The sequence below is a fragment of the Trematomus bernacchii genome, unplaced genomic scaffold (assembly GCF_902827165.1).
Source record: "Trematomus bernacchii unplaced genomic scaffold, fTreBer1.1, whole genome shotgun sequence".
Taxonomy (NCBI): Eukaryota; Metazoa; Chordata; class Actinopteri; order Perciformes; family Nototheniidae; genus Trematomus; species Trematomus bernacchii.
In genome coordinates this window covers 3,763,184-3,780,118 of record NW_022988050.1, presented here as the reverse complement: position 1 = coordinate 3,780,118, position 16,935 = coordinate 3,763,184, and the positions used below count along the sequence as shown (strand labels likewise).

The following is a 16,935-nucleotide window of genomic DNA, read 5'->3' as shown; positions in this document are numbered from 1 at the left end:
AAATAAAGGGTTCAGGTTTTCCTAACAGTCACATGAGTGGAATGCGAATTACAAAAGTTAAAACTATTACTTTATGAGCAATCTGTACAGGGTCCATGCAGTACATGTCTACAACCTGCAGGTGGCGCTGATAGGTTGGAGACTGGAGGGCCTATCTATGGAGCTTTAACATGAATGGTGAAATCATAAATATGGCCGAAAATGAAGAGCAGAATAAATCTAATTTATAGAAAAATGTAGTTTTTTATGGAACTGAATATAGTTATATTATATTAAAATAATTTGTAATACCATCCGGACATACTAATCATAAATTACTTCACTTACATTGCTGTGGATTAATTGTGAGGTATATATATACACAATATATAACTACCATGGACATACTAATAATGCTTAAGTGAGATCTATGATTAAGTGTTGAAATGCAAGAATAGTATAAATACGAATATTACAGTATTTATGCTAGAGTAAATCAGAGTTGAAAAGTTGAATTATTGCACAAAAAAGATTTACTGTTAAGTTAAATGAAGTGTTAATAGTATGTTTGTTAAAATCAAACCCATATTGTGCTGCCAGTATCGGTACAGTACAGTACAGTACATGCAAACACAGTCTAATGTAAACACATGCAAGAAATGAGACAACAGTTTAATTTTATTCCATTTATTTTTCTAATCTTACTTTCACTGCTTACCTTTAAATTGTTCTCTTTTTTTACAATGACTGAAATGATATTCCCCCAGTAACAATTAGGATTAGATCATTTGGGGATATTGAAAAAATAATATACAGCTGTAACCAATACTGTTATAATTTATACATTTATCTTTGAAAATAGGAATAAATGTAACTTTTACAATTTCTCTTTTCTACAATATTCTTCCCATGTCGCATAATGGCAAGCCATGCACTACTCCAGTAGTGATGTTTGTGCCTTGAGCAGACTTTCTTTGGACACTGGAAGTGAGCGTGAGAGATAGAGAGAAAAAGTTCACAAAAAAATGACAATTCATATTTACAGTTTAGGTTTTCATCATTATAATTTAACAGACTGAGAGTCACATGGTCAGTGCTTTCCCCAGGGCTCATCGTCAGGTTAGTTTAGAGGCAGAGTTTGAGACACAGAGGCACAGTGTTTAGACTAGCAGGCCAGTTTTCCTTTCCTTTCAGAGTGTGTTAATTTATTAGAACAGTTACCGAAAGATCACGGACCCTGATGGATAAAATAATCAGTTAACGTTGAATCTGTCTTTGGTCATTCGGAGTAAATTTGGTGGTTAAAGTGCAGTCACCTTCAGCTCTGCTCAAAGGGAATGTTTTGTGAGCTCTGTGTTTACTTATTCTGTTGCCTCAAACTATCTGTCAGACACTAAAATAAGAAGCAGGGAGATAACCAAGTGAAGCATCACCTGCTGCATTCAAGTGTCTTCCCAAAGAAGGAGGAATTAGCATAAATAATGAAGAATTAAATCAGTTGGGGTTATTAGGAGGTCTCATAATTAGATGTTTCAGTCAAAACAAAAGGGTCTGAATCAGAGATATACAATACAAATCTGTGTTTCCATGCAGGACCTGACTCCATCTGGGAAGACAACAGTAGAAACTGCAGAACGTCTGAAATCACAACCCTGAGGAGGCCGCGGCGGCGTCAGCGTTATGGAAGAGCGCCGCGACCTCGACCAACGACCACTCTGCGTTTTGCACACGATGGCAAACGCTTCCTCTGAATCCAGCAAATGTCTCCCAAAGATTCATTCAATCTCTCCCCTTGTGAATTCAAAAAAAAAAAATGTACAAAGATATATATTCAGCGGAACAGATCACAGAGTGCGAGTTTGTGTCAATTGATGAATAAATATCTGCATGTGATTTCAAAACGAGAAGGAAAAAAAAAAAAAAGAGATACTGTACACGCTACATGCTAGAGAAGAATACAGGCAGCTGTCTCTCAGCATAAGACAAGAAGAAATGTTCTTCCCACTATAAAAATACCTAGAATCTAGAATGAGTGTAGAAAAACTTTACATGTACAAGTCATTTACATCCAAGGCCATTTTTCCATGGAGTGGCAGGTGAAGTAGAGCGGTGAGAGGTGAGAAAATAGGACTTCTTCTGAGCATATTGGTGAAGAATGCCATGCCGTTTGAACAAAACACATCAACCGGCTTCCTTTAAACCAGAAATCCTTCAAGATGTCTGTCCAAAACCAATGGCTGCGTAGTACCGATAAGCACGGCCTCAGTCCAGAATCAGTCCGTACGGATTGGAAAAGGCAGATGATGCTCCGGCAGAGGAAATAAAGAGCATGTTTGTTCCATCTGCCCTCCACCAATGTCCACTTCTTGCCAAGCGTTATTGCTACCAAAGTCTGCCGTGTCTCTCCAGGTCTGAATAACGATATAACTGACCAAAAAACCAGCAGAAAAAAAAGCTCATCTGAACTCCTGACGGCTGAAAAAATACAATATGTAACTGAAATGAAACCTTTTAAGACATGGCTGCGAAATGTAGTATTCTTGAATTGATTTGATATGACATTTAAATGAAATGGATTTCACTATCATACAGTCTTCAAAACTATCGCAACTATCACAATAGACATTTCTTTTTATATATATATATATCAACAAAACAATAATGAAATCAAAACAAAACTTAGTGCAAAGTACAACCATTTGATTATTCACATACAACTTGTCAAATGTCAGCATTTTTCAGTCATCAATAACTTTTTTTGACTGACATTAAATCACTTGTGCAGCAAAAAATTAAGGTTGGTTACCTGGATTAACTTGCTCCCCATTACTTTCACTCAGCAAGAGAACACTGGGGTCAGGTGGGCTGTACTAAAAAAAAAAAACAAAGAACTACAAATCCCAGAATCACTCTTCAGTTTCCCTTCATGCGTAGTTCAAGTGTTTACGTGTCAGTATTAGCAGGTTATATTTGTCAGTTACAGTACCCATTCACTTAGTGACTTATTGAATATTTGTGCCAGAGGGAGTGATGGGAAATGTAGTCTTTTTTTCCAACACTTGAGGTTTCCAGCCCACCTGAGCTCCGGGACCCTGTTTCATCGTAAAACAACAAATTGAAGCAAATCATAAACAACCCAGTTCCTTCATTTGGGACATCGAAGCTTATATTACTCGCTAGTGTCACCAAGCTTTTTCAAAAACCTTTAAGCAACACTGCGCAAAATAAATGTCAAACACCTCACACACTCACACACACACACAAAGAACCCTCAGGGCATTTCTGATCCTCGACGCCTAGAAACGTCCCTCACTTGGGTCCGATGGAAAGGACAGTTAGAGGACAGAATTAAGGAAGCACCGCAAGCTTTAAACACGTTAAAGACAAATCAAAAGGGGAACTGCCGCTCCGATCTCCCGCCCAGCTTCATACGGCTTTCTCTCTTGTGAATAAAACACAATTCAGCCCGGTTCAGGGGATCGAAGCCTCTTACTTACCACCATCTCAGTAACACTTCACTGACTGAACTGAGGCATGTGATAATGGATACTTGGATCACCTTTCATTTAAGGCCTTTCGGTACCTGTCTGATTGAGTTTTAGCTCCATCAAACATTGACACTTTGAAGATTCTCTACTTTTTAACAGTAAGACTCGGGTCCCTCTAGCCAAATACATGGAGGTCACCAGAACCCAAGTGTATTCAGGAGGGCTAACACACACACGCACACTCTCACACACTCACACTCACAAATAAGCACAGACTTAAGGGATATGGAACTGAAAACTGCTTGATTTTCACCGTCAGACTTCTTAGAAATCCTTCTTAGATCCTTCTCTTTAAGGGGGGGGGGGGGGGCGGGGGGATGAGTCGAGTGCGTCGTTGTTTTCCTACCAAAATGGTGTCTGAGTATTTTTACATCCTCTCTTGGTAGCTTTCTTCAAGTCTCCGGTTGTGTTTGACAGCCTGAGGAGTCACTGTGCGCGGCCGTCTGGCTGCTTGGAGTCTATTTGACCTCGAGGATGGAGGGGTTGCACTCCATGATGGCCACGATGATTTTGTCAATGTAGTCCTGGAGTCTGTAGTTGATCTCTTCCTGTTTGTGGACCGCCTCCATCAACTACAGGCAGAGAGGCAGAAGTCAGAGGAGAAAAAAGTGAAAACACGGAATAAAACGTGCCCATATCCAGTGGTGGATTGCACTAAGGATATTTACTCAATAGTACTAAAGTACTATTTTGACATAACCTGATATATTTGATCCATTTTGTGATACTCTATGGACTTACTTCACTACACTTCAGAGGTAAATATTGTAATTTTTACTGCACGGCAATGATTTACCCACTTTTACATGTAAAAATAAACATGCTATGCTTCAAAGTATTTAAAATAGTCTCAACTTGACCGGACTAGAAGAATACAACTCTCTAAAATGCAATATTTGGTGGTAAAAACTGAATATTACTGCTCTATAATACTTCGAAAGGAGACTTTTAGGACAATGAATATTTCAACTTTTGATACTTTAAGCACTTTTTTGATGACAATACTTGTATTATTGTAACTTGTAGTTCAATATTTAAAATCTGGACTTTTCTTGTTAATGGAGTTTTTTCCAAACACTATTTTACCTCAGTAATGTATCGGTACTTATTCTCCAACTGCCTATAAATAAAAAGGGGAACCAACAAGGAATATGTTTTGCATCTCCCTTGCTGTGCTCTGAAACTCACCTCTACACGGGACACGTTGTTGATCTCAGCTGCCAGCGAGTCGGAGAAAGACGCCGACATCAAGTTCTTGGCTCCCTGGATGCTGAGGTTGATGATCTGTCCGTTCAGCTCGTCGTTCTGCTCCTTCAGGCTGCGGTTGTCCTGGAGAGGATGACACAAACGTAACACATCGTAAAATCAGCATCCTAAATCATTCTTCCATTTCCAAAACAGACTGGTCAAAGTGATAGAATGAGAACAACATGGATACTCAGGGTTTCTCAGAATGTGCGTGCTACCTGTTTGAGTCGTTTGATCTCCTGCTCCAGCTCGGCCTCTCGGGTGCGGGTCTGGTACTCCTGCAGCCCGGCCCCGGGTGTGCGTCCTCTCTTTGCTTCGGCCTCCAGCTTGTAGAGCTGTAGATGCTCCAGCTGCTTACGCAAGTCCTCAATCAGCTGAGGTACGAACAAATCAAGACACATCAGTTATTAAAGTTGATAGAAATATAACAGAATGAGGCAAAAACACACTTTATCATTTAGACAGGAACATTTGACACATGAGAGTAAAGCTTTAAACAGTATAGAGGGCTGCAGACAAGACATATTTGATGTCTACCACAGAAGTTAGCATCGCCATGGTTTCCGTTATTATTTATTATTCAGGGTTCTTACACCTTTTCCAAAGTCAAATTCAAGCACTTTTCAAGCATTTTCAAGGTGCATTTTCAAGCATCTTACAGCCGTTGTAAATTACATATTTATATACACATACTTATACTCAAATGATTATTTCCCTACCTCACATTAAATCAGATGTTCTTTATGCTATAAACAACCAAATGTGTGTTTCATAATAGCATTCTACATGAGGATGAAAAATTAAAAATGTTAGAAAAGAAAACTAAGTTTAATATTTCAAAATGAGTGACCCATCTATACGTAGACTGGGCATCCCATATAACCTGGCTGAGCCAATATAAAACAATCAGCCAAATAACTTTTCAATATATTATTGATTACTATTTTTGAGGTACTTTTAGGTTGGCAGTAAACACAAGTCAGAGGTAAATGGTGTACTTTGACTCCACTACATGCATTTAATACCTTTAGTTACTTTACAGATGTGGATGAATGATGTGAAATATAATCAAGTGTTAAATCAGACTTTAGTTCCACCTGGAGTAAATTCACAAGCTACTCTGCAGTATACAAAGTCATTCAAACTAGCTGCAACTTTACCAGCTTTGAGAACACTTTCATGATCAATCATTATAAAACATATCATATACAATTATTAGGGATGCTCCGATCGCCAATTTTGGAGCCGATTGCCGGAATCAGTATCGGCCGATACCGATATCGCTCTCTTTTCCTCTCTTCTCTTGTCATGTATTTTACATGCAACGATAGCCTAATCTAAAATGCTCTACTATGGCGTACCTTTCGTGTGGTGTGTGGCTCGTCAGCGCAGACTCTCGCATCGTTATTGTTGCACACTTTGCAGGAGGCTACTCTTGGGCTTCGCTTGACCCTCGTCTTAGCCATGGCTTGTATTTGTCTTCTGCTAGCCAACGCTCGTTGAAACGGCAACCTCCTGGCATACTGTCATCTATCACTCTCATCAGAATGCCCAGGTCACACACGTAACAAAAACACTTGCCGGTCACGCGCATTGCGCGGGAAGGCCGGAGCGGAGCTGTTTTATGTAAAAGCGAGGCAATTAAGCGCGCTCAGACTTCTTTATTTTCTTTTAATCTAAAAAGCGAAGTAAAGCATTTACAATTTCAAGCACTTTATCCCAAATTCAAGCACCATTCCCAAAATTCAAGCACTTTTCAAACCTTGAAAACACCTCGTACAATTTCAAGCATTTTCAAGGATTTCCAGCACCCGTACGCACCCTGTTATTGCAGCATATTCTTTTTTTTGTATAGATGGACTTGTAATTTGATTTTCATCATTTGTTTAATGTCTCTGACAACCTGTTTAGTCATTCAGTCACATGGTTAACAACTGACTTCTCTGAGAAAAATAAAAGCTTAAAAATAAAACAAGTGTGACAGACTCACATATTTTGTGTTGCCGTGTTCTAAATATTTTAGGAAGGTGTTAACTCAAGACCTTTTTTCAGGCATCTAACCAAAACCTATTCTTGGAGACAGGGGAGCTGTGAAACAAAAATGCGAACTCGTATCAAGGTTTAAGGACACTTCAGAGGGAAATGTTGTACGTTTTACTGCACTGCAATGATTTACCTACTCATTACATGTAAAAATACACATGCTTCAAAGTATTACAAATTGTCTCAACTTGACAAGACTAGGAGAATACAATTATTTTAAATGCTGCAGAGCTCTGTTGACCGTTTGTTTTGCACACAGAGAAAGCGCCCCACCTCCTGCGTGTTCTCCTTCTCTTTCTGGCTCTGGTGGCGCTCGTGGCTCAGCTTGTCGGCCATCTTCCTCCGGGACTCCGTCTCCTCCTGCAGACGGTCGCACAGCGCCTCTGACTCATCCTGCAGCTTCCTCTTCTCCTGGCAACCACAAACACAGAAATAAATGTGAGGAGGATGAGCAGTGTTCAGACACATGATTAATGAAATCAGAAAAAGCAAAAACACCCAGGAGATGAGATATGTGTTCTCTCACCTCCTCTAGTCTCTCGATGTTCGCTCTGAGACAGGGAACGCACGACCTCAGCTCGCTGTTCTCCTCGTCCAGCTGCTGCAGCCTGAGACACACACACACAATCCTCATCAGAGACCAAAAGCACAGCCATGAAACAACAACACATCCTGTTTGATTATTGTAAACAACACTACTATAGCAGATTAGTGCCAGAGGGTGGCAGTGTAGAGCCACGGTTCATCCAAGAAACAACCAGAAAACGTTTGGCGTTACATGATCAAATATGTTTTTAGAACGCCATTAAACCTCATACAGCAAACGCAACAAAGGTACAACCTTAAAACGACTGAGGGTATCAAAAACGAAATGTTTTGTTTGCAATATCATGTTGAAATGATCACTAAGTATCAAAAACATATAACGTTTTTTTGTACTGAATATCACATAGATATTAACAGCTTTCTGTTTTATAGTTTACTTCGAACAGCATTATATGAATTACATAAATTATATTCATGATTATTATAAAATTGTGTTTCATAAACCAGGTAGTATGTGCAGACCTCAAACAGAATAACAATCAATCTGTAGATTTTTGATGCTGGCGCCAAACCTTAATGTCCTTTTCAACAATATATAATGAGTCATTATCTTGATGTTGAATGTTAAATGCTATTCACGTTAACCCGTCTTCTCTCCCCCGCTCACCTGGCCTGCAGGTTCTCCAGCTCCACTCCTCTCTCCCTCTCCAGCTTGATCAGCGCCTCCTTGTGGCGCCGGGTCTCCTGCTGAACCTGCTCGTCCGCGTAGACCTCCTGCTCCTTCAGCTGCTCCTCCAAAGCGTTGGCCCGGTGCACGAGGTGGAGGTTCTCCTGCCGCAGCCGAGTGTGCTGCTCCCCCGAAGCCTCCGACTCCTTCTCCAGCTCCGCCACTCGACGCTCCAGGAGCAACACCTGGAATAGGCACATTTTTAAAAAGGTTAGTGACTAACATTGAAATGTATTGTAAAAGCATGTGTTTAAAGGGGCCTTATTCTGATCATTTTCAGGCTCTGTTGTGATTGGTCAACCGCTAAGAGATGTCCCACTCTTTAGCCTATCACGTACAATGTGTTGGAGCGCTAGCCAATAGAAGTGCAAGTGTTACATAGTGTTGTCACTGTGTTCTGGATGTAAACAAAGGAGTCCAATAGAGTAGTTTCAGGGAGGGGGGAGTGTGTGGGAGAAAACAAGTGAACTTTGAGATTTTAGACTTTACAGACCATTTACATGAATAAAAAAAAAACCTAAATAACAAACTACAGGAGAGGAAAGATACCAAAAAAAAAAATAATAAGGTCCCTTTAACTGACAGTAGGAAATGCTTCTTGTATCTGGAACAGCGACTGTAACAGGTGAAAGCTGTGGCTGCGCACAGGTAAAAAATAAGTAACAGGAGAATTGTGAAAAAGCAAACGTTGCGGAAAAATATTATCCGGTAACTTCCTCCACAGCTCACCTTGTCTGTGATGTCGTTATCTGCGAGCTCCAGGATGTCCCGCGTCAGGTCGCTCACAGTGTCCAGAGTCATCGAGCTGTTTTGGAGGAGATGTCTGCACGAGGAACGGAGAAAACGTAAATCCATAGAGCCAGTTCACATTTCATACACTGCTTTGTTTCTGTGTGCCAAACATAACTATCTATTACAATGATTGTAGAAATATGAACACCCTGCCCACTGAAATTAGAGCAACCATTTGGCTTACCTTGCTACTTTCTTGCTGGACAGCCTCTTGCCAGCGCTGGACGGGGAAACAGAACAACAGGAAAAATAGTCAGGAAGAGAAAAAGGATAAAAGGAAAGAGACGCCATCTCCTGGTATCTAACCCCCCCGACCCTCTATTTGCTAACCCCACAGAAAACAAAAAGGCACGATGATGTGGATATTTACTTAAAAATCACTTGTTTCACAGCAATCCCACACAAACACATGTATTAACAATGTCTATCAAGTGCTGATTAAGGATCAGTTCTGACCTGTGACGGCAGTACAGAAACTTAAACCTGGTTTAATAGATTTTTTAAAAAGGAAATGCCGAAGTTCTGAATCATGCCATTAAGTAGCTGAACCAACAAATAGGATTTCAGTATTAGTACGTTTCTGTAACACAGCTACAGGTCAGCAATCCTGGATCAGCTGTTCCGATAAAAACAAGTTATTTGAAAAGCTTTGCTCCATTTCCAGCAGTCATTCTGCAACGACTCAAATGAAACATGATGACATGATATGGAGAGAAGAACATACTGAAACAGACGCCACTCACCTGTAATACCTGGGGTCATTATTTTGTAATAACGCAATACATTTATAAGCTTGTTTTGAGATGAGCAATATGTATTTTATGCATGAGTGACAAACCAAAATAGTAACAATGGACTACCATCATCCAAAAAAATGAATCGGAGCGACTGAAAAATCGATTTTCCATCATTAAACACTAAATGTTGAATGTTCACACGCACTGCAAATCACACAAGAGGGCGCAGATGAAAAAACACTGTGTGAAAAGTGCAATCTGTAACATAACACACCATGTTGTTGCCAGCATGCACACACTATGAGAACATGCATGACACTGCGTTTAAATCATCACCGCAAACACATTCACAGAGCCTGCAGTCGGCGTGGGGCCGTGAATGACGGGTTACCTAGTCATCTCTAGGAAATTGAGGCGAGTGGAGAGGTCCTCCAGGCGACTTATTTGTTTGTGACACTGGCTACAGAAAAAGTCCAGCGCCTCCTCCCTGAGGAAGCTCTGAAAGCAGTCAGGTAAGGCAGCGGTGGCACTGGAAAGAGGAAACAAGGGGGAGGAAGAGGAGGAGGAAGTGGTGAGTGAGGTGGTGAGTGAGGTGGGACAGGAACACCTTTGAGGGGGTGCAGGAGGAGATGGTGAAATCCACAGGAGAATTGAAAGGAGTAAAGTGGGAGGGAGACGTGAAACAGACTGCAGTGTGGCTGTGTTTCTTTGTGATAGGAGACAAAACGTTATCATTGTGTTGCTTTTCTTCAGTGTGCTGTTTTTTGTCATTTTCCTCATTTTGACCTTGGCCTGTTTGCAGACAGCCAACAGAATGGTTACAATCAAGCTAACAACTTAAGCTCTCGAGCAAACCAAGGCAACACGCAGCCGATTATTTCATTGTTCCCTCCTCACATCACCTCCGCCGGCTGATTGTCCATTCAGGCAAAGAGTCAGGCATTCATTATGCAACACGCTGGCACAGCTTCCTGTTTATGTAGGCAGAACAACGTGGCGGGGCAGACTTCTCAAGTGTTTGCCACTTGATGGTCGTACGCGCTGTTGTTCCCTGACCGTGTGAAGGATGACTTTGTTGCCTACAGCCATTTCTGTTGAACAGAAGTCAAAGCGCTGTGATATGTAGATACATGTGGGGGTGTGTGTGTGTGTGTGTGTGTGTGTGTGTGTGTGTGTGTGTGTGTGTGTAGGCAGCGTCGGTACATGCGCCATCAGTGAGCACGATTGGCCCAAAACACAGTGACGCATTCACAGTGAGTGGGTGAAGTTTGTGGGAAGCATGATTTTCTTTTTTAGCCTAACCACCAACAACAACGTGTACGCCATGTGATCTTTCACAGGCAGTATGTAATTCAATGATGGCTTTCATTTCATATCATTTCGATTTTAACTATCATTTAAGGTAAAAAATATGCAATAACATACCAAGCAAGTTAAAAAATCCATTAAGACTATGTTGTACCTGTAATATTACTAATATTAATTAACTCTAATAATTAATCTTCGAATATATTGCCCTTGTTATACTTACTTTTCTGTATATTCAAATAAATAGTACATTATTTAATTATATTTATAGTCCTTAATAGTTATATTTAATAATGAATACTTACTATAAAATATTAGAATATTTTGTGTATATTTATTTATATTTTTCAAATGTTATACACCTTCTAACAATAGTTTTGTATAACTGTGTTTATGTTTGAACCATTATACACCAACCTATTTGGCAATATACCAGATTCAGATGACTACTTATAAGCAAGTTTTTAAAAAGGAGTATTTCCATTTTGTCAATGAGCTACAAAAACTAGGCTCAGAACATTAAGAGCATCCCGGTAATTCAGATCACGGAAATATCACCCAAGAGGGAATTACTCATTATCTCGCTTTAGTCTCTGGTGAAAACTGAGGAGGAGGATTGGAAAAAGATGACAAGGGGAAAGTCTACAACAGGGGCTTCAACAAAAAGGACAGGTGCCATAGTGAGTGTATGTGTGTGTAGAAATGTGGCTGTATTTTGGTGTTTCCCAGACACTGTCCTGCAGCCCAGTTTGTTAGAAATTCCTCTTGGTGTCTGAACCCAGCCCAACAAAACAGACACCTCCTGTGCGTCCTACATGTCTTGTTCACCGTGTAAAACATGTACTCTCAGGATCACACAACAAGGGCAAAAGGAGACACAGTTTTAGGATTTGGCCCCACATTTTCAACAACATTGCACTGATGGAATGAACTTTGTATACACTTCATTTATCTTCGCCCTTCACGAGAAAAGGAGCCCGATAAGCAAGTCTCCAGAAAGCTCTTATCAACATTTGTCCTCAGTGTCTTTGTTAAAAGAGAAACATTTTCTCCAAAGAACGTAAATAAGGACATTTAAACCAGAGCTGAGAATGTAACGGCGTCACACCTCGTATCAGGCAGCAGGGCTGAGTCAAAGAAAGTCTGAGTTTAATCATCTTCAGGCTGCCAACACTTTAAAATGCAGAGCTCCAGACTGCGACCAAAATCGTTGCATACCCGATCCATTTTTGGAGAGTTAAAAATGTCTCGTAATTATCGTTGGGGACCCGGTGCAATTCAGACACTCTCGATTCCAACAACGCCTCCAAAATCTCAACAGTCAACTTAATGAGTGAACAAGTTTTAGGCACGTAGGGAGGGCCGTGCTCACTTCGTAGCCACTAACTTGCAAGACCCAATTTGTGCCTCTGAGAAGAAAACCTTGCTTTTCCGTTCACAGCTACTGTAATGTGTAAATGGATCACTTGTCCACACGAGCCTGTTTTTTCTTTGGTTTGGTTTTGAGACAATATACGGTGTACGTAGAGCTCTACCAAACAATCAATTTAGCTGTTAACGTGTTTCAAAAGTAAAGCGGTCTATGGTTGATCAAAAAATATAATGTAAAGTTTTTTTTTTCATACAGCAGTTGTGGGAGCAGTGAAAAGATCTCATCACTACACTGTAGATAAAGAGAACTGAATAAACCAACCTTCACATCTTGAAAAAGTACAACCTAAACTCATTTTAAACAGCAGAGGTCTGTACAGTTTAAGCATCGGCGTAGAGGTTTAGGAAACAATCCATTTGCTGTTAATGTTTTTAAAAATCAAACAGTCTATGGCTAAATATTTAAAAAAGGAAAATGAGAAGAGAGAGTAAAGGACAACCAGATGAACTGACTCAGACTCCACTGATAAAGAGCTCAGTCAAACTTCCCCCCAAAAAAAAAAACGAATTGACTTGTACAGCCAACTGACATGGTCACCTGTGCTACCTGTGCGTAGTCTAATACCTCATATAAGAAAGTTTAAACATGTCCGTAAAGAGGTACTCTGGTTTAGTTGTGTAGGTCATACCTGGGAGAGAGCAGTGAGGAGCCATTGTTCTGTGAAGGTGTCTTCTCGAGAGGGGAGACTCCCTCCCCCTCCCTCCCCTCCACGCTGCTCTCCAGTAACTCCGAGGTGTTACTTTCCCCAAAGTCCTCGAAGTGCTCCTCCTCTCCCCCGATGACAGACACCAGCGAATGGTTGTGCAGCTCCGAGTTCAGGGAGAACCTGAGGGGGCACAGAAGAAAGGATTACTGTGTTAGCGTGCGTGTGATCCGATGTGTACACAACAACGGCACGGTTAAGTTTAGGCCGTGGCCAAAAATAGAGGGAAGTGTGTCAAGTTTAGACGGGATAAAAATGGACGTCTGACTGGATATAGACAGACACATTAGCCATTAGGCAAAACAAACAAGCCCCGTCTTTTGAGTTGAGAAAAACGACATGATGCCATAATATTTGAGCAATAGTACAGGTTGTGTGTGCTTGGACCCAATAGTTGGGATATAACTAGAGCCTTTAGTAAATCTCAAACAAGTACGATTACTTCACCCAGAAAGAGCGGCAGTCTGAAGTTCAACGATCACTTCAAAGGTAATCTGTTAATTCACATTAATCCCAAAGTCTGCTTCGGGTTGAAACAAAATCTCTCCTGGCTGGTAAATGCAAAACCACGAGGGAAGAACTTGAGACGTGAGACGAACATTAAATGTGAGTCTGACTTAAAGGTAGGGTAGGTAAGAATAGAGAAACCAGCTCGAGTAAACTAGAATTTGAAAGAACACAACCGAAAAAAATCTGCCCCTTCCTTCAGACTTCCTTACAGAGCCCCTCCTCCAACACACACGAACGCGCACATGACCAATGAGGGCACGAGATAAGTTTGTGCACGAGATGGAAGGCTGACAGGCAGGTAGGCCATCCAGTTATTTTAGCCGGGCCGGCTCAGATGATTGGTCGTGCTTTTTACAGCGCCACGGCTTCCTCAGATGATATTTTTTAATGTATTTATTGTCAAAGCATTTCATATATTCATTGCTATCGGGATGTTAAGAGCATTCCATGGAATATAACAAAAAGTGTTTCTGAAGTGAATTACCTACCCCACCTTTAAGAGATTTTATTAACATCGCTGATAAAAACAGGTTGTGACTTTGGCCGGTTATCTAACACAACTGAGGAAAACTCTTCTGGGTGGATCTGGAAGTCTTTGCCTGGAATTGTGAGGTTTAAGTTAATAAAGTCCTTTGTATTTGTTTAACAGGAAAGCTGGAAAGATGGCCTTTCCTGTTGTTTAACAGGATACGTTAGATGTCTTAAGCAAACACAGGACGAGGAAGTCTAAATCAGCAGAAAAGCTTGCCCTTTCATGACACAACGACAAAGATCCTTTTCATTGTTTACAAGACGAAAAAGTGGTCAGATCAAAGCTAAAACATCACCTTCAAAACCTAAAACCATGTAGTCTTACACAAAAAAAGAAGTCAGACTCTTATAAAGACAATTTTCCCTTCTAATTTGCTTTCACCAGACATCAATGCAGTTTTAATTTCTTCTGCAAACACTATGCTCCACTAGGAAAAACACAACCAACTTTGGAGACTTACCCTTCTTCCGGGCTCTTACAACATGGCCCCATATTGAGGTCCCTTGCAAAGGGGGGCGGCGAGGAGAGAGAAGGCATCTTTAAAGACCCTCCGCTGCTCTGGCGTGAAAGCCGTGGAGCAACTGGAGTCAACACCCCCGACAACCAAAGTGGAATTCTGAAGTTTCACAGGCTACACTGATTTAAAACAAAACCACGACTCTCCAGCTGGGAGGAAACAAAAAAAAAAAAAAAAGGGTCTGCTTTTGTAAAACGGCTTAGTCCGTGTTCCTAATGAGCTGCCAATCTGTGCCACATGACTGCATCGTCTGTGCCACCCGAAGGAGGCGGTACCAGGGAGGGTTGATCGCGAGTGGGCTAATCAGATTTTAGGCTAAGCAACGGCCAACAGACAGTCCGCTGACCTTCTAAGGGCCAAATGTGTGTGGGGGAGGTTAATCCTGTTACAGTCTTAATCCCCCGTCCAGTGCATACAGTATAATCCAACTCTGAATATGGCGAGAGCTAGCTAACACATGGCAAAAAATCAAGTTTAGGTATTGATCCTTTTGTTGCATTTACTAGCTATTAAAACCACTCACAGTAGCAAATTGTTTGTTTGCAAAACCCTGTAAAAAAAGGTTTATGCATTAAAAAAAATGCCAAGGATGTGAGTCAGCAATGAGTCATCACAATTTGATGTACACAAACAGACTGCCTAAATGAGAGAATACAAAAAAGGTCACAGGGTCATACAGTGTTCCCGTAAGCAGAGGTCGATGGAGAGACTGACATTATCCAGGGCCACAGACAGAGAAAAAGGCAAAACAACACAAAAAAAGAGCCGACTCAACACTTCCTGGAATTCAAGGCTCAATCATGGAATAGGAAGTCCAAACACATCCCTGTCAGGGAGAACACTCAGAGCCGTCACCAAGCCGGACAGACGGGTCACAGAGTCAGCAGATAACGGCCTCAGCGCTCTGCACTTCCTCACTCCTGTTGGACACTCCAGCAACAAGGGGTTCCAGATATATACACATCATCTACAGTAACTACCCATCGTAGACAATAGGAGAGAAGGAATCAAGATGATAGAAATCAGGGTTTGATGTGCACCTTCATATGTATCAAATCTCTTGCTCATCCTACTTGTCTGATGCAAATAATGGATCACAGAAGCACATTTTGTTTCTGTGTTGCTACTCTGTTTAATATGGTATGATTAAATGGAAAAGAGCCCAACAAAGGCCATTATTATTCAGACTATTTATTAATAGACAAAAGCCTCATGACACAGGCAGCTCATTAGCAAGAGATTTGAAATGCAGTACTATTTTGACTGCTTTGAGTGGACACTGCTGGTTTTAAGTCAGGCTGTGAGGTGCAAATAGCTAATATTATTATTATTATTATTATTATTAATAGCCAACACTTATCATAAACAAATAATTTGAGAAGAATCCAAATCCAGTCCAATTACACAAAGCCAAAGAATGCGAGATAAATACAAAATGTGACAAGAAATCTTAGAAAATGCTTAGGTTTAGTTTTATTTCCCTCAGTGTGACTGGAAGTGTCTGCTTAGATTTGAGAGAGAATCTCAGTCCTATTCAGCCTTCACAAAATGATGATCCTCTCAGACACACTGAATGGTGGCTTTTGCTGTTTTCAAGGTCTTTGGCGCTCACACTGTGCTCATTTCAAGTTATCTCTGAATAGGCTGTTCCTGTTCAGACAGACAGAAAACATCAACAGTCAATGTCCCCGCTGATTATGCTGCCTGGGTGAGTGTGGCCTCAAACTTTCCCTGACAATACATTGGTAGAAAGTCGAACATGGAGATATTTATCCTACTCTTCTTGTATATATATACACTCAAAAGGTTTAATCTGCCCTTCGGTTGAACCAAAGTGAGCCAAAGTGATCCAGCACCATATGATCTGTGTGAAAGTTCAGCGCAGGGCAACTCCAGAGCCAACCCCTAGCTGGAGATTTGACACATTTACGATAAGGTTCTGCAGCCAGCAGTGATTACACACAGCATTATGACTTTGATCTCAAGACAAGGGGATTACAATTGTATCGCAGAAGTCATTCAGGGACGCAACTCGCCTTCTTAGCGTTTAACACAAAGATGTGTAGACATATATATGTAGTGTAAATGGCTGAAGATTAAGATTTGACCGACCTATTTCCACTATCTTCCGGGTCGTGCAGCGTGGCCTCGATGCCGCTGTCCGTCTCCACTTCCTCGTGCATCTCGGGGGGCACCAGGGCCCCCGTGTCCTCATCGGTGAAGGTCTCACACTCGCTGTAAGTGCTCTCGGAGCCCAGGTACGCACTGTCCGTCACCTCATTTTGCTGAAGAACAAAGAATAAACACATTACA

General features: G+C 41.1%; 1 protein-coding gene across 5 annotated transcripts in view; it reads right to left on the bottom strand.

Annotated features, from left to right (window-relative positions):
- Positions 1-650: 650 nt before the first annotated feature.
- The window catches only part of rab11fip3 (RAB11 family interacting protein 3 (class II)), a 32,039-nt gene continuing 15,754 nt past the window's right edge, over positions 651-16,935 (bottom strand). For 4 of the 5 annotated variants that reach the window (XM_034119353.1, XM_034119355.1, XM_034119354.1 and 1 more), the window contains 10 exons: positions 16,735-16,907; positions 12,989-13,186; positions 9,068-9,103; positions 8,821-8,914; positions 8,032-8,276; positions 7,345-7,426; positions 7,092-7,229; positions 4,994-5,149; positions 4,716-4,856; positions 651-4,099 (listed from right to left, as the gene is read on the bottom strand). In XM_034119353.1, coding sequence (XP_033975244.1) covers positions 3,986-4,099; positions 4,716-4,856; positions 4,994-5,149; positions 7,092-7,229; positions 7,345-7,426; positions 8,032-8,276; positions 8,821-8,914; positions 9,068-9,103; positions 12,989-13,186; positions 16,735-16,907 — 1,377 coding nt within the window. In that variant the 3' untranslated portion in view covers positions 651-3,985. Of the gene's footprint in view, positions 4,100-4,715; positions 4,857-4,993; positions 5,150-7,091; positions 7,230-7,344; positions 7,427-8,031; positions 8,277-8,820; positions 8,915-9,067; positions 9,104-10,011; positions 10,150-12,988; positions 13,187-16,734; positions 16,908-16,935 lie in introns of all 5 variants that reach the window. The other variant, XM_034119357.1, reaches the window with a different exon arrangement.